Source organism: Camarhynchus parvulus, chromosome 5 (genome assembly GCF_901933205.1).
Source record: "Camarhynchus parvulus chromosome 5, STF_HiC, whole genome shotgun sequence".
Classification (NCBI taxonomy): domain Eukaryota; kingdom Metazoa; phylum Chordata; class Aves; order Passeriformes; family Thraupidae; genus Camarhynchus; species Camarhynchus parvulus.
In genome coordinates, this window is record NC_044575.1 from 54,099,709 (window position 1) to 54,125,061 (window position 25,353).

General features: G+C 44.9%; 1 protein-coding gene across 1 annotated transcript; it reads right to left on the reverse strand.

Moving 5' to 3' along the window:
- Nucleotides 1–2,458: 2,458 nt before the first annotated feature.
- LOC115904565 (inositol 1,4,5-trisphosphate receptor-interacting protein-like 1) lies at nt 2,459–18,459 on the reverse strand. Its single transcript, XM_030950058.1, has 2 exons — nt 18,365–18,459; nt 2,459–3,895 (listed from the first exon to the last, which is right to left on the reverse strand). The coding sequence occupies exons 1-2, from the start codon at nt 18,452–18,454 to the stop codon at nt 2,459–2,461; spliced, it is 1,527 nt and encodes a 508-aa protein (XP_030805918.1). The 5' UTR covers nt 18,455–18,459.
- Between the last annotated feature and the right edge of the window lie 6,894 nt (nt 18,460–25,353).

A 25,353-nucleotide genomic window follows, 5' to 3' on the forward strand; every position in this document is an offset into this window, starting at 1 on the left:
AAGCCTGGTAACCAGCCTTAGGATCAGGAAGGTTTACAGAGATGTGGCACAGGCAGCCCTGGATCTGGTTTTGCCCAAGACTGACACTGTGCAGGCCAAGCCACTTCTCTGGAAGCCACACATCATCTGCCATTTTTTCATAAATTAAAAAAAAAAGGTCTCAAACATACAATAGCAAATGAAGCCTGGATTAATTGATATCTCTCTTCTCTCAGTGATTTCCTTGTGTTTTCCCTTGGGCCTGTGCAGCTCTGTAGGATTATGGCATTCCAGAGTCATTGGCATAATGATAACATGACTAAGAAATATGGAGACTCCCCTCTCCACATTAATCCATGCCAAGAGAATACTGAAGGAAGTAGATAAAGGAGTCACTAACACTGAGTTACATTTTGCTTCTAAGAATTGCCTTCCAGAGGCTGTAGCCATTTTGCAACCTCTTTAATTTTCAGAGAAAACGCCTCCTGTGCCATAATTAAGAGTTTAATATGCCACAGGGTCCTGTTTATCATGATAACGTATTTTGCTAGAGAACAGACAGACTTTTTGTTAGTCCTTTGAATATCTTTCAGCCAGTCCATTAGATGGGGCTGTGATACTGGGGATTTTAATCACAGACATTCATTATTCAGTTATTATTCATTCATTTTAATAAGAAAGCTGCATATTTCCTTTGTTTCACGGGCAGCAAGATCTGGTGAGAGATTTCAAAGCCTGTAAGAGTTTGGTTATCTTCAATGTTGGCTAGCTACACCCACAAATTTGCAGGGAGAACATCAGGCCCACTTTTCTCTCCTCCTCTTTCAGAAGGTATGGGCATCCAAGGCAAAGACACCTGTAAATGAGGCAAGCATCAGAAGACATATGGGAAGCAGTCTTTTATCTCATGTTTCCAGCTGGAACATAGTTTGAAACCTCTATGCAGTTCTTCAGTAGGAAAAAAAAAAAATCTGTGTAATTGTTTTGACAATGGTGTGCAGAGAGCCCTGGAAATGGAGGACAACATCAGCACACCATCCCATAAAGAGAGAACATCAGATGTTATGGCAAAAAGTCAGATTGCTCTAGTGCCTACCTGATGCAAGAAGATGCAAAAGGCAAAAGGAACTTCCCTGCAAACTGTTTTGCCTCAGGCAAGAGGAAATGCTGTATGTGGGGCAGAGATTATCACACACAGTATGTATCTGTGAATGTATTTTAATATGTAGTGACAGTTCCTTGGACAAAAACAGTACCAAATCATGGAGTTGTTAAGGTTGGAAATGACCTTTAAGATCACCAAGTCCAACCACCAGCCCAGTGCCATCACCCTGGTCACTACTAACCAATGTCCTCAAGTGCTACATCCAGGCACTTGAAGCATTTCTTAAACATTTCCAGGGATGGTGACACCACCACATCCCTAGGACACGTGTTCCTATGCTGGATAACCCCTTCCAGGAAGAAACCTTTCCCAAATATCTGATCTAAACCACCCCCTCCACCCCCCATGCAGCTTGAGGCCATTTTCTCTTGTCCTGTAACTTGTTACCTTGGAGAAAGGGCCAACCCTTACCTTGCTATCACCTTTCAGGGAGTTGTTGAGAGCAATGAGCTTCCCTAGACCCTCCTTTTCTCCAGGATCTTAAAGTTCATGGGCAGGGACACCTTCCACCAGACCAGCTTGATCAGAGCCCCATCCAGCCTGGCCTTGAACACTCCCAGGGATGGGGCAGCCACAGCTGCTCTGGGCAACCTGTGCCAGGGCCTCAGCAGCATCACAGTAAAAAACTTCTTTCTAACATGCAATCGAAATCTCCTCTTTTAGTACAAAACTGTTCTGCCTTGTCCTATCACTATTCTGACCGTGTAAAAAGTCACTCTCTTTTGTTTTTTTATAAGATCCCTTCCAAGTACTGGAAGGCTTCAATGAGGTTTCCCTGGAGCCTTCTCTTCTCCAGGATGAACAGGGAGATTCACATATGAAGTGTTTTCTCAAATATATTATTTATTGCCATCTTTGCACCCAGTAAAGCTCACAGGAGTAATGGACTCTCTCAAAAAGGGCATTTGCAGGAGCTGCTGGAGGGCAGCAACATTAAATGCCACTTGGCAGTGAGCACAGCTGTGGAGGGTGACCAGTTATTCCTATTTCTCCAGTGCAGGAGCATGGACAGTGGGGGAGTCGTAGCCAGGGAATCAGAGAAACCAGAGCCCACTGCCTTAGGTCTTTTACAAAATAATTTCCAACTCTGTGGTAGCTGAGCAGCTGCATTCCATGCCAAGGTGATGCATGGACGCTCAGAGATGCAGTGTTCATTCAAACACACCACTTGTTGTAAACTTTACATCAACTAAAGCTCCCAGAAGGTCAAAGTATGGTTAGAATGATATTGGAAGTATTTTCCTATAAACCTAACGATTCTACTCTTCTACAGTACTACGATTCTATGATTCTGTGATTCTACAGTTGTCTCATTCAGAACCCAAAGTAGAAGTGATACTGCAGGTCATCAAACTTCTTCAATGCCTCAGTCTGAGCGGCTGGGTCCTGTGCCAGGTACTGGAAGAGATTCAGGGGCTGTGCCCCTTTGAAGGCTGGGGGCAAGGAAATCTCCTGGGGCATGTCCTCATTGTCAAAGAAGAAGTGCTTGAGGCGTTTCTCCTCGAGGCAACAGCGCAGGTAGCGCATGGTGTCATCCACCCGCATCAGGAGATACTTGTGCTGCCATTCTGACAGAGGGATCAAGGTCAGGAGGTGCATGACCGTGGTCTTCAAGGCATAGATAGAAAGGCCTGAGCCCTCCAGAATGCGAGCACAGAGCCGCAGGCATTTGAGGTGGCAGCTGCGTGGTGGGGCCTGCATGGCCACATGCCTGAAGAACTTTGCCTCTGCCACAGCATAGCTCTCCAGCCACGTTGTGCTTGGGGGCAGTTGGGCCTCTGGAGGCTGGCTGCTCAGGAAGATGTCCGAGTCACCTTGCTGCACACTGAATACTGTCTCCACAAAGAGGCTTCTCCCAGAGGCTTTCATCAGCTTCATCTTGCAGGAGCGGCAGGAGGGGAGCACCTTCATGCTGTAGCGACGGGACTGAGGCACCATCGACCAGGCTGAGATCACAAACGTCTGGAACCAGAGGGCAATTTTCTCCCCATCGAGGTAAGGGCCAGTGCAGAGGGTGTGTAGAAGGCTGGCCACCTGATTTCTCTTCAGCTCCTGCTCAGAGTGGTGGAGGAAGCACAGCATGTTCTGGTCAGGCTGTTCCCCGGTGCAGGTGCACACCAGCTCCACGCGGACGCGCATGCTCGTTTGTGGCATCTCCCCTGTGGGGTCTGGCTCCAGGTGGAAGGCATGCCCACGGGGTGGCTTCAGGGGCACGAACATGCAGTAGACAATGTCCTCCTCCTTATGGGGACTCCATCCTTCACAGGCACTGCCCACCCCAATGACTGGTTCCAGCACTGGGAAGAAGCTGTCTGAAAAGAGGCTGTGGGAGACTCGGAGAAGGTCACTCAGCAGGTCCTGCACCACCCGTCTCCTAGAAGCCAGCTTTGGCACTGACAGCTGGAAGCGTCTTGAAAAGATCCAGATCATATTCCTCTCAGCGGGATTTTCTCCCTCACTTTCTTCACTCTCTGAGTCCCTTCTGTTGTCCACCTCATGGACCCTTTTCCTGAGCCACCAGTAAAGTGCCAAGAGCACCATCAGGGATCCAGCAAGGGCCCAGAACAGGAATTGCTGCACTGCTGTCCAGAGCACAGCTCCCCAGGACCCAAAACTCTGCTCCACAGTCATGTGGGCCAACTCCTGCATCATCTGAGTCCTCTGCTGGTTGAGGTCCTCATCCAGGAACACATTGACAAAATGGCGGAGGCATTGCACAAGCCAGAGCAGGAACAGTATGAGCATTATGACCTGCAAGACATGGGAGAGGAGTGCAGCAGTGCTGAGAGGGGAGGGAAGGAAGAAAAGAGAAACGAAGGGAGCTGGCAGGGAGGGAAGAAGGGATGGGAGACAGCAGGCAGGAAGGGGAGGGGGCTAGGGAGCTGGCAGACAGCAAAGCCTGTGCCCAGTCCCAGTGGTGGCACTGTGCCCTTTGCAAGGGGTGCCTGGAAGGGGCTGGGCCCTGGATGCAGGGTTGGAAGCACTCTCTTGGGTGTTTGTGGTCCTGCCCTCATCCAGAGCAGCATCTGCTGTGTGTGCACACTTGATGTCATCCAGGCTGCCCTGGAGCAGTGCTGCTTCCTGCTCTCATTTATACCTGCTCCTCATGGTGATGTCCCTTGTGATGTCACTGGCACCAGGGATGTCATGGCTAGGGCAGCCCACTGTACTGGGGCAGCATTGCCCAGTACATGTCCCTGGTTGTGACATCCCTTGTGATGTCAGGGGCACCAGAGACATCACAGCCAGGCCAGCCCTGCCCTTCATGCCCACCCCAGCTCAGACCCTCACAATGGCCCCAAGAAATCCACCAAACACAGACCCACTGCTCCTCTGGGCCCTCTCCCACAGCTCCACATCTTTCCTGTGCTGAGGAGGCCAGGCCTGGATGCAGGGCTCCAGATGGGGCCTCCTGAGGGCAGGAGCATCTCCCTCAACCTGCTGCCCAGGTTTCTTTGGAAGCAGCCCAGGATTTCACTGGCTTGCTGGGCTGTGAATGCTCACTGTTGGCTCATGGCCGGCTTTTCATCCAGGAGAGCCCCCAAGTTCTTCTCTGCATCCCACACACAGGGGTGTCACAAAGGCCCCAAGAGCACTCCCACAAGGACAGGATGAGTGCCAAGGGAACTGATCCCAACTCACCACAAGGCATCTCAAGGAACAAAGCACCCAGGAATTGCATCATCCAATTTTATGTTTGCCAAGGGTTCAGGGGAGCTTTGTCCTGCTTTGTAAAGGGAGGCTCTGGGGGCCATTCCAGAGCAGTGGGTCTGCATATGTTGGGTGTCGGGACTGAGGTTTCTTGGGGCCATTGTGAGAGTCTGAGCTGGGGTGGGCATGAAGGGCAGGGCTGGCCTGGCTGTGATGTCTCTGGTGCCAGTGACATCACAATGAGGGGCAGGTATAAATGGGAGCAGCATGTCATTATATCTCCCCAAACATCCAGTGAAGGATGAAGATTCTCCTTAGCTCTCCTTTTGTACTTGCAGAAGCATCTTTTATTGCTCTTGACTGTAGTAGCCAAATTTCATTTCAGTTAGGCTTTTGCTATTTCTGATGTTTTTCTAATTTCAATTCTAATTTTGACCCTGATAACCTCATAATATCACTGTAATCTTCCTGAATTGTCTGCCCCTTCTTCAAAAAGTCATGAACTCTTTTTTTCTTCCTGAGTTCCAGCCAGCTCTCAGCACCTCGAGATAGCCTACTCCTGCACCTTTAAGATTTCCTTCTTGAAGAATCTCCAGCCTGCCTGAACTCTTTCCCCCTTCCTGAACTCCTTGGCACTGCTTCCCAAAGGACTCTGTGAATTGATCTCTTAAAGGATCGATCTCTTTCCTTTTCTTAAAGGAAAAAAATCTGCAGCCTGGAAGTCCAGGATGGCAGTTCTGCTAGCCACTGTCCTTACTTCTCCAAGAACCAAAAACTCTATCTTTCTATGATTTTTCTGCCCAAGACTTTATTGCCAAGGAAAGATGCTACCTTGTAACGGTTGAGGGAGATCAGGCTTCTGTATTTCTACAAACTTAAAAAAGACATTAGGCCTGTGTGAAACAAATACATATATCCCAGCTAAGCAAGGCAAAGTTACCCTTAAGCGACAGCACAGAAGTTCAATGAGATAATCATATTAGCATTACTGAGTTAGCCATGCATGTGAAGCACAATACAGCTCCTATTTCCTATTTGTCTGCATTATGACTCTAAAATATTCATATTTTATTGTCTTGTGTTGACAGCAAACTGTTAGAGCAGAAGAGCGGCTGGTTTTGTGTTTGGAGCTTCATGTCTTATTTACTGCAAGATTGAATGGCAAGCAGAATTAATCAGGTTCTCAAATGCACTTTGTCCAAGGTTGTTCACACTAGCAGTCCTTAAACAAGCTGGGAATGGGAATCTGGTGTCCTTTCCATTGGCTGGGATATATATATTCCACCTGCTCAGAAATCCTAAGGGAATTGAGCACTCAACTTGTCAGCAATTTTAAGTAAGATTTTAAGAATTAACCTACTTAATGCCTCTCTGAAAAGCCTAGGTTCCAGCCAGAATATGCAAGTAGCTGAAGCTTGCTGAGATCTGACAGCATCCTTCAGCTCTGTGCTGGTGCTGCTGGCACCTGTGGAAACAGAGATGCAGCCTCACCCAGTGCAATGGGGAAGGAGGCAGAGGAGAATATCAGCTTGGGACAAAGCATCAAACAGATCTGAAGCACTACTCATGCTTTAACAACCTGGGGTATTTCCCTGCAGTTTTGTAAAGGACTGCCAGCTAAAGGCTAGAAATGCAGTATGGTCTTTGTGCAACATCCTGGTCTGTGGGCCTGATGGAAAACCTGGGGGAGCTTTTATGGTGTGGTGTCACTGTGATATTTTATGAAAAATCCCTTCACCAGGATTTTTCTCCTGAGAAGCTGAGAAACCTCAGAAAAGAAATGTAAATACTAATTATCTTATTTCTTGGAATGTGGTTTGGAGGTTGCTTACCAACAGGTGCATCTTTGATTGGTTCCATGCGAATTGTTTTTACTTAATGACCAATCACAGCCAGCTGTGCCAGACTCTGTGTCTGTCACGAGTTTTTATTCTCATTCTTTTCGAGCCTTCTGATCTCTCCTTTCTCTTTCTTTAGTATAGTTTTAGTATATAGTTTTCTTTTAATATAATACGTATCATAATATAATAAATCAGCCTTCTGAGAACTTGGAGTCAATTCTTATCTCTCACCTCGTCCTGGGACCCACAACAACACCACAACAGTGTCGTGCTGGGTTTTGACTGGGGAAGCAGGAGCTTCTGTGGCTCCCTGTCAGCACCAAGGGAGAAAAGCTGTGTGTGCTCTCCACAGGAAGGGTTTCCCTGACATGCTGCATGCCAGTCCCTGAGCACAGGTGGCCACAAGGAGCCTGGCAGCTGCCTCCTTTAGGGAATCACAGAAAGCAGATTTGCCTCAAGAGCTGAGCATGGCGAAGGGCCCAGAGCAACGTGTCGTGCTGCCTGTCACACCTGTCAGAGGGAAGCTGTAATGAAAACAAGCAACTTTCAATAAGGCCTCTGCATTCACTTGGAAATAATGAAAACAAGCATGAAGCAGCCAAAGAGCCCTTCTTGGGCTGTGTGTCACTGTTCCCTGTGGTCACACAGTCACCAGTCTGCCCTGGAGCAGGGTCCACTTGGCCACAAAAGTCTGCTGCAAAATGTTGTTGGCCCCAGAAAGAACTGAGTGCTAAAGGACCCCCCTAACATGAATTACTCTTTTTAAAAAAGTACGGAATGCTTTTGCAATTGTTTTTCCATGTTTAAAATTGATGTTGGAAGCAGCTTTTCCTACAGCACCTTGCAGAGCCCCTGCTTATTCAAGTGAGGAGGAAACTCCCTTCTTTGGTGGTCTTCATGGATCACCAGCCAGTCTCCATCCTCCCTCTCTCCTCCACAAAAGCAGGAGTGGCATGGGCTCTTCATCCCATGTTTTCCATGGGAGTTTCTGCCCCCTTACTCTGCTAGGAACAGGCTGCACACTTATTACACAACTTCAGTGTGTAGTCATGCAGTCATGACTATCAGCAAATGTCTTCATCCCACAGTTCTCACTGTTCTTTCTTTATCTCTTCCTAGTTTGCAAGAAGTCCTGCTAGGAGGGAAGAGGAACAAAAAATATTTCTGTGGAGCTCTCTAAGTTACCTAATGATTTTGTAGATCATGTTGCTAGGAAAAAACAGCCCCTAAAGAGCCATACTCTATGGCCCTGAAGGTTTTCACCACTCTTCAAATAAACCTGATTGACATTTCATGGGGACTGTGACACCCCTGACTACTCCAATAGCAGGTTTTAATGCCGACATAAAATCATTAATTAATTTTTTTAGAGTGCGTTTCACAAACTCAGCTCTCTCACTACAACACAGCAAATCAAAAGTCTCTCTGCCTTGTGTTGGTTGCTCGTTTTCCACATACTTCTCAGAAAATCTTGTTGAATCCCCACATGACACATTATGTGTTTAAATTAGTACTTAAGGAGACTACTGCAAGTTTATTGCTCTTATCTTTGTCATTCACTGGGTGTGCCTGTCCCTTCCTCCTTTTTGTCTGCTGAATGAAACTGTCAGAAACACAGCTTTACCACTGCAGGGCATTTGCAACGGCAGCAAAAGAATAAAAGAAGCATTTTTTCCCTAATCTTTCTGTGCACTTCATCATCCTCTGTCACTGTAAGCCTACCAAATTTTAAGTTTAGAAGTGCATCCTATAACAATTTCTTCCTACAGCACAGACCCAAACTATTTAGGCAAACTAGTGATTATTCTTCCACACTAACATCAACATAAAGCAGATTAGAAGAATTAAATGCACAAGAGTGCACTTCTTTTATGATTATGCACCCTTAATCTTCAGAAGATGGTTAATTACATTTTAAGCAGCATAAGAGCCCTAACATATTTGTATGTTAATAAAAATTCTCACCAGGGGTTTAAATCTAACATGTATTCACAGGTATAACTAATGGCATTTTTCAGTAATGCTGTGAAAAAATATGCCTGTATGTTAGTACCTTCACACAGGAAACTGCTGGGAGTTTTTAATTTACTCTCTAACTATTCTCCTAATCATTCTCTTATCATGCTGGGATGCCTAAATGCATACAGATTATAATGATGGCATGCACCCACCACAGCAGTGTCAGTGATGACATTTGCCAGTGCTTGAAGTCAGGCTGCTGCAATGAGAGCTCTGCAGCAGAGGGAAGCAGGGGAGGAACAGGGATGACACTGCAGCCCTGTGGTTTCACAAGAACTCATGTTTGCTGGTTCAAGGCTCATTCCAGTTCAGAAAGGGATTAGTCTCCACCTAGGACAGGCCCAAACATCTTTGTGATTCAGAGGTTTTTGGGCTAAATGTTAATTATGTCATTATTAGGAAACTGTTAGGAAAAATTTTTCACAGAAAGGGTGATTAGGGATTGGAACAGGCTCCCTGGGGAAGTGGTGAAGTCACCATCCCTGGAAACATGTGAAAAACAAGTAGACATGGCCCTTTGTGATATGATTTTTGAGCATGGTGGCATTTGGTTACAGGTTGGACTTGATGACCTAGAGGTCTTTTCCAACTTTATTTATTCTGTGATTCACACTCAGAAATGTTGAAGGTTCAAAAAGTCTTCTTTCCTACAAATTATCCTAAGTGAAGACAACACCTGTCATTTATCTTTGCCTCCAACCTCCAAGGAGCCAGAGCAGTGGCATTCAAAGTGCAATCAGTATTCTTTCTCCAAATCTGCTCTTTGAAAATTTCAACTTTAGACAGTCCAGAATTTAGGCTAGGGTGAGACCCAGCCTAATTCAGGGTCAACATCCTCACTGTTTTCAACCCAAAGCAGCTCCACTAAAACAGAAGGTGTGAACTTCGAGAGGGGAAGAGACAGTGCACCAGAATGGGAAGCACGTTCTTTCCTCCTGGATTCACCCACTAGAGGGACCCGTTTCATTCCCTGAACGAGTGCAGAACGGAGCAAGCTCAGGGGAATAAGTACCATGGGGAAAGGGGAAAAGCAGGTGCTGTTGATGCTTCCTGCAAGTGCTGAGTTCAGTGGCCGCAGGAATCGTCCTTCCCTGGGATGTGTTTGTTCTGTTGGCTGCCCACCACCATGACAGTTTCCTCTGGAGGGACCACCTGAGTTCCGGGAAAAAGAAACTTTACAGCTCAACTTTATTTTTCTCTGCTGTTTGGTCATTTCTTCCCACAATGGATTTTCTTCATGTCTACATCCTAAAGCAGACACTGTCACTCCAAAACATCCCCAGGGCATAAAAGATAATTTGGAAAAGGAGGAAAGAGCTGAACTTTTGAAATATGCTGCCTAATTATTAGTATTCCTCATTCTGAGCCTTATTTGTGGCAAGGATGACTCATTGCCCTTGAACACCCACTGCCTATCTATTTCCTCTAATGTTGCTTTCCTTTTTGATTTTCCGGATACAGAGAGCTGACTGCTTATCTATTCCTACTGTTAAAATGATGCATAACTTCTGCATTTTCCGGATGGAAACATTATGGACACTGAAATGTCATCACAGCCCCATTTGCTCATCTGCTGTTATTTACTTTCCAGCAGACAATATTTAGTACAAGGCACACACAATGCAGAAGTCAGCACAACATTCATCACATTGATACCAGGATGTACAATGCATGCTGCCACGGATCAACAGAAACAGTCTGGGCTGGAGGATTTACAGAGCTCCCCATGTCCCTTCAGGCTCTGTACAAATTTTCCCTGGCTGAGATGCTGTAAAGTAGTTCTGGAAAGGAGCCAAGGCATGGCTATGTGCCAGTGGGAGGGGTTCTCCAAAGAGGAGGATTTAGGGATCAGAGTGACCTTCCTTCTTGTCTGGTGGATACAACCCTGCACTGGTTTCCTCCAGAGCCACCCCTGCCCACTGTGCTGCCTGGGAGGTTTGCACAGAACTCCCTGTGTCATTACACTGGTGAGGTTTTTTGTGGATGCAGATGAAGCTCTGTCTAGAATAAGACATCTCTGGAAAAGCATTCTGAAGTCCTGTCAAACCATCAGGTAACGTGGAGCAAATGCCCATCTACCCAAAAGCATCTCCCAGGGAAATCAATAATCTAACAGGTTTAGAACACTTCAGTCCTTCAAACCAGAAGCCTCAATGTCTTACATCTGTGCCTAATCATGTGCTTTGACCTTTATAAACACCCCACAAAAATTGCCCGATTCCACTTCAGTGAGGGAAGTCAGCAGATGAATGCTGCCCCTGGAGAGCTTTCAGGAACAGTAAGACCCCTTACAGTGGTTTTGAGGACAATGAAACTCCAATGAGGCTCCCCAGGGAAATGGAGTCACCATCCCTGTTGGTTTTTAAAAATCAAGTAGAGGTGGTACCTGGTAACATGGTTTTGTGAACATGGCAGTGCTGAGTTAACAGCTGGACTTGATGATATTGGGAGGTCTTTTCCAACCTAAATGATTCTGATTCTTTTACAATAATCGGCCAAGAGATGAGTCTTCCTTGACAATGAACTAGCAATAATGAAGATGAGGATGCTGTCCTTGGGTTCTATGGAGACTGTTTCTGTGCTTCTGTGAGAGTCTCCAAAAGAATGGATTGATCTCTTGAAGGCAGGTGGTGGGGCACAGCAGGCAGGGGACTGTACCTCACAGGGCTTTGGTTCTCTGGAGGTTGGGAAATTAGCAGTGCATACCTGACTCCATATTATTCCTTATCTGGCACCCACCCTCAGCCACTTTTTGAGAAAAAATCCTGCATTAGCTGAACCTTTGGTGACCATTCTGATATACTTAGTGCCAGAGATTTCTAGGAGAAGCCAAAGGAAAATCTCATCTATCAGAGGATGAGAAAAAGCAAATTTTTGAAATGTGATGGAGCTCTTCTGTCTCACATTTCTTTCTTCTAACTGATTCTTTCTTTCAGTTAGCATGCGTGGAAACTTCTGGCTTCACATTTACATTAAAATGCTCCCCAGTGCCATCAGAAAACTATCTTGGAGTGCTGAAAAAGAGCAAAACAACCACAAAGAGGTATAGGGATGATAGCAAACAAACAGAGCTCCTTGGAGAGCACGGGGAATGGGTGCAAGGTAAAGGGATCTGGCACAAAATTCCTCAGCCAGTGCCTGATTAGGGCTCAGCCTTGCTGCTCCCCTGAAGCCAGATCTGCTCCAAATAATTGTTTCCTTTTCCTTCCACGTGGTTCTGAATGTTTTAATATTTTCCTTTTGATGCCCTTTTCAAAGAAAGACTTTTGCCATATGGAAATCTGCAATTAGACCAGCTCTTGGTTGCCTCATATCTGCCACATAAAACAAAGTTAGTCACTGTCAAAATCTGAAGGCAGCTGGCTGGAGTGGTTGGATCCAGCTTCAAACAGCATTCACATTTGTTGGGCTTGTCCTCCAATCCCAATTTGAAGATCTGTTTTTCCTTAAAAAGAATGATGATTTTGTAAGTTTTACAAGAGTGGCTTCAAAGCAGGACTGAGGAATGGCTTTGCCAGGTCACATCAGAGATGTGTCCCCCATCAATCCCATCTTGCGTCCTCCAACTTGACCCAGGGCAGCCAGACACAGAAGGAAGAGGATACAGATGTTGCAAGCAGGCAGCCATATTTCCTCAGCATCTGGTGTTTGGGATCTAGCAATTCCATCAGCTATGCATTAATTTATTGTGGTTGAAGGGTGGGAGTTGGTTATCCAGAGATACTACAAATTTCTGATAGTGTATGCATTTAAAAATCTTCTGTCTCTTTGTGGCCCAGACAAGTTGTGGATGGCCCATCTCTGGAAGTGTTCAAGGCTGGATGGGGCATTGGGCAACCTGGTCTAGTGGAAGGTGTGCCTGCCCATGGCAGGAGGTTGGAACTAGATGATCTTTAAGTTCTCTTCCAACTCAATGGTTCTATGATTCTAAATCAACAGCTGCTGTCCTGATCCCAGGTCAGAGCCACATGGTGCACTTCACCAGCTGAGGTGAGAATGGAAAGAGGAGATCTCCATACTTAGAGTCAAGAAGATAGAAATGCTTTCAGATGTGAGGACCTGTGGGTACCAATGGGAATCCTGATTCGGCCTGCATGCTGTGAATCACCACTGGGCTAAGAGGTAGGAGCAAGAGTGGAAAAAGTGATGGCCATGGATTCAAATGCTCAAGGTGGCTTTTCTGCCTGCTCTTCACCTCCTGCTTCAGGGACTGAACCTGTTTCTCTTGATTGCAAATAACTTGGCTTTGGACCACCCCATGTGGAGCCTTTGTGGCTATGGATGCACACAGAGGATGGGAAATAAAAATTATGGAAATACAAGGTGTTTGTAAAACACTTCAAATTGGATACCCGTTTTGTTAATCTTAATGTTGAATTGCTGGTGTTCAAGGTGACATGTCACAATGACTTAAAACAACTTCTCCCGTTTTGCAGACACAGTGTAAGTATTTTCAGTTGCGTGAAAACTTCATCTGAGTGCAAGCTGTGGTCTGGAAATCTCTGCTCCACACAAGGAAGGGATTTGATTGTGACACCTAGGGAGCAAGAGGTTGCGGATTTCCCATTTGCATCCCCCAACCCCACTCCAGTTGGATGTAAATAATTCTTTCCTTCTCCTCAGGGTCCTTTCACTCCCACCTTCCTTTCATGGCCCTTTGACTGAGACAAAGGCAAAAGCTGTTACCTGAAAATTTACAAAAACAGAGTCAGGAAGCAAGCTTGGGGTTAGCTTCAGTCTTGCCAGAGATTTGCCATGACTATGAGCAGGTCACTTAATCTTATCTCAGCACCAGAAGTGATAAAGGCCTCACTGATATCATATTAATCTGTAATCAAAACTTCACTTAAGCATTACAGTATTAAACTACTGCAGAAATGTAATATTCTTCATCAGGATGATCCCTTTGTTCCAAGAGCTCATGTGTACTATTGTCATTTTCACATCTGTTTATCACTTGGAGAAAATGTCTTTTGTCTTTTAGTAAGCTCAAGCATATATTTCCTGTGTCACTCTCCCCACACCATTATTTTAAAATCTAAATACAATTTCTAAAGGTTAGGACATGTATAATTAAAATCAAGTCGGCAGCAAAGAACTATTTCATTCACTCCATATAATCCCCCAGTTGGAAAGTGGGTGGGGAATTTGAACTGATCTCACACTTACTGGCAACAGCAAGGCTGAGGTCACAGACATGACTAGTGGCACTGACTATTCATTGTGACATTTGTTATGGGAGCTTAATTGTTCAGAAGTTTCATTCAGGACTTTCCAAAAGTGAGGATTTGTAAGGTAATTCCAAGGAGCATCCCAGAAACACAAATCACTTCTGTAAGTCATGACTTTTGCACTCACACTGGGAATTGCACATTGTGAGAAGTGTAGATACTGCTCAGCACTTCTACTACTCATAATTTTTCTTTTCAGCATTTTAACTTCCTTCGGTTATATATGAAGTAGCTCCATTCTCCTTGCAGACTCCTACCCAATATCTTGTAAAAGTAAATGAACTTTAAAATTGGAGGTAGTTCTCCAGAGAAGTAATTCAGCAATAATTTAGCCTATAGAAGTTCCCAAGTCTGTAATTTATTGATTTAGTTAACAGTTTGTACTGACTAGATAACAGTTTCCTATCTTATCACTCTCTGTTTTCATTATATCCAACCTGTCTGGTAGAAGGAATATCAATCTTTGGCAGCTTACAATTGCTAAGAGTATCTGTTAAATATCTCAAAATTTGCCTTTACTTCATTTTAGAGTTTCAAAGTTTCTTATTTGGAGGATTGGAAATCATTAAAAAGATTTACTTTTCTTCACAAGGAAAACAAAAAAAAAAAAAGAAAAAGTGATTGTTCAGTCGAGTCTCCAAAAGGGAGGCAGACAGTTCTGCACTTCTGGTACTTGCACAAATCCTCAGCTGCAGTTCCCATCCAGCCTGCAGAAGGTGTTGGTCACATCACCCCACTCTCTCTGCAGCAATAAATGCAGATGAGGTGTGGTTGCCTAGAGGATGGAACAGCAGAAGGTATCAATGCACTTTATGATGCTTGGCAGGAAAGGCAGACTACATTGTACAGCTTTTTTGAGACAGACTAGAAGTTGATTGCTGACACTTGTGGCTGAGAAAAGGTTCCACAAGGTCAGAGCTGCTAAAATTGAACTTGTAAAGAAGAAAATGTGAGGACAATGGGGATAATACAAAGCAAATGTTGGGAACATTTGGGTTTGTGAAACTGCTTTGTTTCAACAATACTGACAAACACTTCATTCTTGGTTTTGGAGGATATTAGAATGATTAAGTAGTTAAAAGTCTTGTGAAAGTGGCTGTCTAAATTGTAAAGGAAAAAAATCCAGACGGGTATTGAAGTCAGAGTTCACATGCATGTTGCAGTACTGACACCCTCATCAGGAGTGCTCTTGTGCTCCCACAGAAATGCCTGCTCCATGCTACAGCAACTGGAAAACACCCCTCACTCAGCTGCCCAGTCACACCTCAACAAATGCTGAGGAAGCTTCCCAAGCTTACATTTTTAGGTAAGAACAATAAACAAGCCCTTCTTCAATTCATCAGTTACTGCAAGTTAGATTCTTACCAAAGTTTATGAGTTCAGAGATGGCTTACCCGGTGAAGAACAGAAAGAAGTCAATGACACAATTTTCAGCAGATTTTTAGGGACCAACTGTCTCATATGGCTAATGCCTGCACTAGTAAGCCCTTCTTCAGAGCAGGAAAACAGGACTTATAGTATAAAGTCTCATGAGGAGGAAAGTTTGCAAGCTTTCATTGTGCTGTTGGAGAGCCAGCTCTTCATCTAGCTCTGTATGAAACCAAGAGCACTTTCTTCTTCATTAAGGGCACTGGCACTATTCTGTAACAAATAGACCAAAGCAGAGCAATGCCATCTCCTGATAGAGCTACCTGCCCAAACTGGCCTGATTTTTCCCAAGAAAAAGCTATGTATGCTATTCTAACCTGCCTTTAAACAGAACACATTGCTAGAGATGAGACTTTGCCTTCTTGCAGGCTCTGGCTCTACCATTGCTCATATCTTACCCTCAGAGCAAACCTCCTGGATTCTCTTATTTTGGGGTAGTTCTCATGAGTTAGAAGGCCATATAAGGGTCTGCACAGATGCTCTACACTGGTTTGATCCACTCATCAAAGCCAAATACCAGTATCATCTTCTCTGGCCTGTTTTCTATTGAAGCCCCTGGACTAAAACCCACACAATGCTTTTAAACTTCCCAGTGCACCAAAAGAAAGAAAATAGTTTCCTCCATCTACTCCTCCATTTGCTGACCTGTGTGGTGATCAAGTGGCTGTTCTGCTCCTTCTGCCATAATTTTGAGAGTGGAGACCACAGGAGTCCAGACACATTAGCAAGCTGGTGTTGAGCTCTCAGACTCTATCAATTAATGCAGTAGGTTCAGCCCACATATCAGATACCTTCTCCTAGACTGTAGCACTGACAAACTTTAAGATGTGTCAGAGATTCCTCACACAGAAAACTGATCAGTGTGTGCTGTCCCTGGCCTTCTTTGCAGGACTTCTTTCACTTCTTTCCAAGATGACCTCTTTGTTGTGAGTCTGTAGGGTGTTAGTGGGGCTCTTGATGTATCTCACTGTTTCCTTCTTCCAAGAAAGTTGATGTCCCCAAGCAGAGTAAAGCTGATTCCCTTTGCATGGCAGAGCACATGCTCAGACAATAAACAACACATTGCTCTGAGCACCAGCCAACTCATAAACCGGTCCCTGGGAGCTTCACCTGCTTCTTTCCCTTCTGAAGCAATCAGAGAGGATGAGTGTTCACAGCCCCACTGCCTGCACACCCAGCAGCACAGGGGCACAGCCCTGGCTGAGGCAGCCTGTGTGACTCAGCTCTGCCTGCAAATGTGACAGCCTTTGTTAGGAGGAAAACCTAGGGGTTTGGTACCAAAATAAACTCAGCCCTGAGTGCGGCTGAACTGCCTGACAGGCTGTGTAGAGCAGTTCCAGCTCTCCTCTACCAAGCTTTTTCTTAGCTGTCTAGCTTAACACCCCTGAAGCCCTCTGGCCAGCATATTCCCAGGTATGAACAGAGAAGTCTGAGCTGTGCTTTATCTTTTTCTCCTGAAAAATGCCCTAGTTTGAACTTTCCAGCCAGTTATTCCAAGCTGTGGTAGTATTAATCAAACTAATGATATCTGGTTATCTGCAGGAAAATCAGTATTATATGGCACAAAAAAGAATCCCACCATTAATAGTGTACTGTACAGTGTCTGTGTTCCTGTGCTAGTCTGAACATATTATAAATTACTTATTTTTTTTTTTTTTTTTTTTTTTCTGTCTACTCCCTGGAGGAGAATGTGGTATAATGAGGGTTATTGGGACCCTGCAGCTGTCCAAGGATAAGACAGCTTAGCTTTTGGCTTTGCTGTGTTACTCATGCAAGGTTATTATGGTCATGGATGCCAGTGACAGCCTCAGGTCTCTGTTCTGCCCAGACATTTCGTGCAAACTGTTTGTATTGAAATAACAACTCCCAGGATAAAGCTCTGGAGAAAAGAGATTGCAGATCTAAATGAAACCACAGTGACCTGTGGTTTGGGGAACACCAAATCAGCTGCATCAGGAAGGGGAACATCCATCACCTCAGTCTGCTCTTTTCCTTTAGAAAAGAAAAAGAGAGCATGGGGCTCTTCTCCAAACAATACTGTGGTCAGGAACTGATTTATCTTAAATCTGTCTGCAGTGCCTGCTGCTGGGTTTATGATTGTGGGTCTTCAGCCATCCAGCAATAATAAGAATAATTTAGTGACCAAAAATTGTCTTTGTGTCCCAGTTAGGGCTGTTACCTGTGAGTTTTGAGTCAATTGCTGAAGCCATGATACTTTTCTGTACTGCCAAGAAAAAATGCTGTTTGATACAAGATGTCCCAACTCTTCACCATCTTTTCCAGTGAAAGACATTGTTGACCAACTAAGACAGTAAAAAAGATGATAAAATTTGGGTAAACCCAAGAGTAGGATACTGGATAAGAAGACACTGAAGATGTCAACTGTTCTTAATTAGACACTTTGATTCAGGAGCTTTGTAAAGGAGGCTCATTGCTGGTGACAGGGACTCTGCAGTGACTTCAGTGACACATCCAGACTTTTTTCTCCATTCTCCTTCCAGTTTCACTGGTGTCTTGGAAACAAGGACATAGTATGATAGAACCCTGATGTCCTTTTCCACTGCAGTGATGTTTTTCTCTAAGTTTGTTTGCTCTGGGCTCCCTCCAGGGACCCTCAGAGGGGTGTCTTCAACCTGTTTACTTGGGTCAAACAGACAAACCCTTGGTGGTGTGACCCAGAAGTCTCTGAGCAGTGGTGGGACACACACCTGCTCAGAACAATCAGAGAAAAAAAAACCTCTGCTGCAGCATATGTTCAGAACCACAAGAACTTTCATATTTCCCCTTTCTGCTGGGAAAAGCCTTTGGTGAAGACGGGATATGTTGTGGTTTTAAGCTCAGCTGGAAATGAGGCACCACACACCTCTTTGCTCAACCCCCCTCTCTTCCTCCCTCCACCCTGGTGGAATGGGAAGGAGAATCAAAGTGAAATCTGTATGTTGAGATAAAAGCTGTCTAATTATTGACAAAAAAGTAAAATACAGCAATAATGGTAAATGATAATGATAATAAAAAGGAGAAAACAAGTGATGCATGAAGCAATTGCTCACCACCTGCTGATCAATGCCAGAACTGATTCCTGAGTCCAGACTGGATGCTCTTCCAGGAAACTTCCCTAGTTTGTACATTGGGCATGACATTCTGTGTTGTGGAATATCCTTTTGGTCAGTTCAGGTCACCTGAGCCCCAGCTACTCTCCCTCCCAGATTCTTCTGTGAACCTCCTCACTGTCAGAGCCAAGTCCATGAGACCAGGGAAAAACCCAAAGTCCTTGACTTAGGATAAACACAACAAAAAAACCCAAAAGATCAGTGTGCTATCAACACCATTCTTATTCTGGCTCCAAAACACAGCGCTGTGAGAGCTACTGAGAAGAAATTAACTCTGTCCTAGCTGAAACCAAGACAGGGTGACAGCTGGAAGAAGTGCCCTCTGCCAACACATGGGTCAAGGGAATAGGACAGGTGGCATCCAGACCCAGCCACATCTGGACCCTGTTCACAGTGTGTCCAAGGGGTGAGGCAGGAGAACAGAGAAGCAAGTCCTGCAGACTGCTTTAGGAGGCAGCTCTGCTTCCCTGTTTACATCCTCTGCTTCCCTTGTCATGTGGTTTGCATTTGTCTCTTCTTTTCATGTGGAAATACTGCTTTAAAAGCCATCAGCAGGGATGAGTGTAGCAGCCATGACATCATTGCCAGCGTGCTTCTCCCACCTGCAACTTGGCAGCTTTTGACAAAGTGGGAAATCCCAGGGGGGCTGTTGCATCTTTGGCAGGTTTGTTCTGCTCTTGCTTGCAGGCAGTCTCAGTAAACAGCAGGCAAAGGTGTCAGGAAGGAGAAAGCAGTAGAAGGACTTGGAAAAAGAGGTAAGTTAATTAGAAAGAGGCAGCATCAATTACTGTGACATTTAATATCAGTTTTTCCCTTTTAATAGAGAGCACACTGATTCCTTTGGGGAAACCTGCTATCAGCTTTGAGCCAAGTGCCCAACAAACATGAACTAGCACAAGCCCTCTGCAAGTCCATTATAGCCTGTGAAATGATCCCTGCTGGAGCCCTGGTCTTGTCAGTGCTCCACAGCCCTGTGGCTGCCTTGGCACAGCCCTCTGAAAGCACAGCCCAGACACCTTGCAACTTCATTAGACAGGTTTATTGCTTACTGTAAGTCTTTGGTTTTATTCAAACCTTCATTAGGGCTTGTCATAGAAAGGCTATGTGTTACTGAAAAAAAAACCAAACAAAAACAAGGACAAAGCTTTCCTGCTACCGAGTCTACTAATGAGATCTGAGCAGATAAATAAGAGACAAAGCAAGGCAAAGGACTCAGATGTATTTCCACCACACTGCAGCCAGGAGCAGTGTTTGGAGCAGGGGTAGAAATACTCCCACTGGCCTTCCTCCAGCTGTGCCAAAGAAGCAATGCAGGTTCAGTCATGACCCCTTGGGAACCTCCAGGACTACAGGGACTTCAGCAGCTGTTTTGCATTGCAATTCAACCTGTCTGTTCCCTGTTGTTAACTTTGTGACCAAAACCTTGTCTAGAGATGTCTGCACACGCTGTCACCACCTCTGTGAGTGCAGAGTCTTCAGACAGCTATGACCAACTGGGTGTCCAAGTCCCAAAAGGGTGGTCCCACACTCACATTTAGCACTCAGGCTGTCCATCCTCTGTGCACTCTGAGAGTGCTGCATTCAGATGGATTAGTTTGCAAAGATATGCTTTAGTCTGATTGTTTACAAACTAAGAAGGAAGCTTGCTGCTGTTCAGGTCATAATTTTGATTCCTCTTGAAGCTCTTTGCTGCCTGCACAGGGGCATTGTCTCTGGCTCAGAGCTCTCACTGGCCAGTCAGTAACAAAATAATTTGTACGGATGGCAGAGTTACAGATGATCTCCTGGGCATTTATTAATTCTGCTTTTCCACTTCTAAAGAGGCCAAGAAGCATTTCCTCCTCTTCATTTTCCACCTAAACGCTTCAGCTGCTGGAATGAGAGGTCAAACTAGAAGCATTTGTACCCAGCTGTGGGCAGCTCTCTCTTGCCCACATGCTGTTCTTCCCTGTCATCCCAGGAGATGAACATTGTGTGGCATCCTTGGCCATTAGCAAAACCTTGCCAAGGAGATTTCCCATGGAGAATCGACAAATTCAGCTGTCACTTTCTCACAGCATCTGCAGCAAGAGCTCTGGTTAAAAAGAGATATTTTTAGCCTGGAGGTACTTGGCCAACTGGCATGGGGCTGTCCCTGTTGCCTGAGGATATAAAAAGCAAAGCAGAGGTCTAGAGTTCCCAGTACCATCTGTATTTTGGAAGCTGCAGCTGATGTCCTCTGCAAGGAAAGGGTGTTCTTTTCTTTGTGAGCCAATGTCACGTCAGTCAAAACTGCCCCTTTTGAAAATGTATGCCCTGTGCTCAGTGAATGTGTTCTGAGCCTTTCTAAGGGGTAAATTATGGATCAAATAACATCCCACAGTACCCCAGGGAAATAGAAGAGAATGGAGCTGCCTTGGTATGTATTCTATAAGGTGTGCCTGGCATGCACAGGAATAGTATAGAGCCAGTCCTTGGATTCTTCTTTGCTTTCTGCTGCTTATTATTATCTTGAAGGAGAAATGCTCTGAGTGGCTCAGGGAGTCAGAGACAGCTACTGCAGCCATCATCAGCTCCAAATCAATAATGGATACCATCCAGAGATGCTTCAGGATGAGAGGCATTTCACTTTCAGAAAACCAATTCTTGAAGTGAAGCAGCTGGCATTGTTAAAAAGACAATGAAACAGCAGAGTGGGGTAAAAAGGATTAAGAAAAGAATGTACATCAAAAAAGTTGTTGGTCACTTCATAAAGAGGAGAATAATAAAGAATAATAAAAGGCCAACTTCTTAACTAATTATGGCCTGTGCATAAAATTTCTGGTCATAAAAATGTCCCCTTGCCCCAAATGCAGGGCCCAGTTTAACAAGTGAATCTTTGGAGTTGCCAAGGATGGTCCCAGTGCTCACTCACACACTCAGGTACACACACAGAGTGCTGACCACGTCCAAGAAACAAGACTTTTCTGTTTTTTGCTGAGTCAATTTGAAGCCACATCATCCCTGGCCCTGGGTGCAGACAGGGTGGCACAGGGAAGGAGGGTGAGGAGCCAGGACAGACTGGGCTCTTCTGCTCCCAGAAGAGCTTTTCTGCTCCCAGATAGGTCCTTGGCTTCTTGCACCTGTCCAGTCCTGAGCTGTGTCATCAGTATCTTCTTCTAAAAACCCAATAACTGATGCTTAAGCTCCAGTGCAGTTGTAAGGAGCACATGCAGACTGAGTCAAAATGTGGGTTTCGTTCAGTTAAATGCCAGTTAATTACTAGGCAAGGACTGTGTTTGTGTACAGTGAGCTGCACCTTGCTGATCACTCTTTACATTTATGTGTGCTGATGTGTGGAAGTTTATTACTGTGTATCTAAGAATTAAGGATTTATCTCCATGAAAGCAGCAGCTCATCCAGTGAGGGATGAGCCACAAGGGCTGATCCAGTGGCTTTGCATCTGCCTGACTCAGAGAGGACATCCAGGGACAACCCCTGGCTGGCATACTGGCCCTGGTCTGCCCTGCACAAATCTAAGAAAATCTCCTCAGGCTGCCATGGCATGAACAGACTTTCTGTCAAATGGGATAATATTGTCTGCTTTGAATAGGAAAAAGCTTTACCACAGTTAGCAATGCTGGGTCACCTGCTCTTGCTCTTGGGAGCCTAAGGAAAAATTACTGTATACAAACAGCTCCGATAACTACTTTTGAAAATTCAGTAAACAGAGTGGTTAAAAATTATACCCTGGGTGAGTATCCAACAGTGTACCCTTTTAAGATTGGAAATGAGTTCTGGATTGTCTGAGTAAAAACAGCTTTTAACTAACAGGATGGAGTCTAATGAGAGATCAATGTCTATTGTGGGAGAATTATCCTCCTCCCCTGGAAGTCAAAGGAGACATTTGCCACTGTAGGGAGTGCTGAGATTTGGGAAGTAGGCAGGGGAAAAGAAACAGGTTTGATTTTTGGTTATCAGCACCACACTGCAGCCCAACAGGAAACTTACTCCAAGACGAAACCTATTTCAGATCCTGATTTCAGCACTCAGCCATTCTGCAGGATCTTTAATTAAATGTACAGTGCATATTAACATAAAAGCTAATAAAACACAATAAAACCCAAATAACAATAATTCCTGAGGGAGTCTGCAGGAGCCTCCCTTGGCAGGCTTGAGGCAGAGCTGTCATGTCAGTGGGAGCTGTGCCCTGAACATGCAGATCCCTGCATGTGGCAGAGCTGCTATAAAAGGATGAGTGAAGAGGAGAAATCCAAAGTTGTGGTGTTTGTGACCCCGCTGCAGTACTGCAAGCTCCAAATATATAAAGCTAGATATTCACAAAAAAGGTCTCCTAACTACATCCATCAAAGCAAAACAGGTGGAATGTGGAAGGCTCCAACCTGGTGATTGTGTCTTTCTAAATGAAAGAACCAAAGCTTTGCAAGTCAAAAATGTGTAAGTGCACCACGTCTTGTAACAACACTGGGGAAGGATTCTATAGAGAATCATCCGTTCCCAGCTGTGCAGGCAGCTGTAAATTACAGCCAAAGGCCAATTTTGCTATTGACCTAACTGGCCATTGAGTGAGATCAGCTATTGCATCGATGAGTTATTGTGGTTAATTCTCCTGGTTATGAAGTTGTTTCGTCTTGTTAGGCATCTACAAAGAAATAAACAATATAACCTTTGTCACATTAAATTGCCAGTGAGTGAATGGGAAATACATGGGGAATAAATCTGCAGTGAACTGTTTGTGGGAGGAGAAAGGCACTGAATGTGCTCATGTGTGCAGAGAGTGATTGATGGGAAAACATCCACCTTTCTTCAAACCTTTTCTTGGATAACATACTTCACACAAGCAATCACTGAGACTTTTGCACTTCTCTGGGAAAATTCCTGAACGTGGTGATTTGTTCAGAACACAATGCAGGGATATAAAGGCAGAAGATTAAAATTCTTGTACAGCTTTAGGCTTGCCTTCCTCTAGGCTTGGCCTCTCTTCACCATCCTGGTTTACAGGCCCACCAGGGACAGCTAGGTTAATTGTTTTACAAATCAGTTTTGGTGGGCTCAAGAAGCTTAATTTTACTTTAAAGAGAATCAAGTTTTGCACATGAAATGGGAACAGGAAGAGGAATTCAGTGGCTTTTTAAAGTCTTTCCCAGCTCTGTTGTCAAAAATATATTTGACCTTCCTTCTGAGGAAGCAGCAGTGGGGGTGAATGGCCACAAAGAGGGGCAGCAGCTTGTGCTCTTCTTGAAGAGTCATTTTTGTGTTCTGATTATCCATCTAAGTGCTTCCATGCCTTTCAGAAGAGTAGCATCCCAGCCATTTCTACCCAGATGTGTGACAGTGGAATGCATCACCATTACCTGCATTACCTGCTCATGTTCCTTGAATAGTTCTGCTCTATAAAGTGTTGGTAATGCTGTACTCTCCTCCTTAATGCATTTGTTTCCAACCCCCTGCATTAACTGTATATTCAATTATGTTGGAAGAAAATCTCATTCTGAAACTGGAAACCTCCCCACGCACAGCTTCTCTGCTGTTGACCTTCTTCAAAGTCATGAAGACAGTCTGTGTCCTTTAGGGATTTCTCCTTATCTGGAATTAATGGCTTTCTTCCCAGAATAATCAAATCTCTTGCTACTTATCATATATTTCCTAAAAAATTTAGTCCACCCAGGCTTGGAGCCTTGTCCTAGGCTTGGAGCACCCACTGTGAAAGTCCTTTTGTCTCACAGCTGGCACCACTTTCAGCAGGAGATCTCTGCTGGAGACACTAAGGGCTTCCTGAGATCGCTTCCAACCTGCAGTTTTTTCAAATTCCACGATGCTGTGCTTTATCTGGGAAAACCCAAAGGGTGCAGGTCACACATGGGAAGGAGTCTAGCAGCTGCCTGCTAAAGTCCATGTATGGTTCCCTGCAGATCCCTTTAGGTTTTTACCACCTCTCAGTGGTGTTAACTCAGATTTGCCAGGATATCAACCAGCTCCAGCCTGGGAATCAGCCTGACTGAATGAAGGAGCCTGATGGAGAAACAGGAGTGATAAATCCATCTGGACCCCAGAGGTGTATCACATCCCTGACCTGAGCTGGGGCACTGCCCAGTTCATGCTGTGTAACTCCTCCCTCCCAACAAACCCAAGGAATCTCTCAGATGGAGCAACACTGAATTCCACCATGCAGGTGATGGCTGGAGCTGAATCACCTCATGACTGGCCAAGGTCACCTTGGCTGGGTCAAGGCAGCTCCCCAAGACTGCAGCAGGGAATCAGAACTGGCAGCTGGCACAGGAATGACACAGCCCCGGGTCAGGGTCCCACTGTCCCCAGGGCTCTCCCAGAAGCCAGGCAGCAGTTCACATGGTCAAGGGCAAGCAGGAGCTAGGATTGCTCATAGTTTCAGTGGCAAGTAGAAGATTCTTGCACCTCTTTTCCTGACTCTGTGCATTCACACACATTATTTATAGCCCCATTTCTTTCCTAGGGCTATCCACAAAACAGAAATGTCAGATTCTCATGCTGTCAGGAGGGAACTCAGCATCCTATTTTGCACTAAAGAATATATTAGCATCTAAGCCTGAAATCTCTGACACTTGATTTGTCATGGCTGAGTTTTCTACACCCTGAAAACTTCTAATTCAGGCCTCCAGGAGGAATCCACCCTGTGAGTTTTCCCCACTATGGACTACAGTCATTTTATGCCCCTATTACATCTATGCAAGAAGTGCAAACAATTGTTTTCCATTGAATTCCTGGGGTGTCTTCCATACAAATCATGATGGAGGCATTATTTTGCAAAACAAACTAATATGTTCTTCACCTGGATTTTTTGAGTTGGTTTGGCATTTCTTGTTTTTTGGAGTTTTTAAAGTAAGATTTAGGCCAGAAACTGCAAACCAACACAAAAGATCAAAATTTGTAGTTTCTCACAGAATGGGGAAAGACGAATGTAATGAAATCAT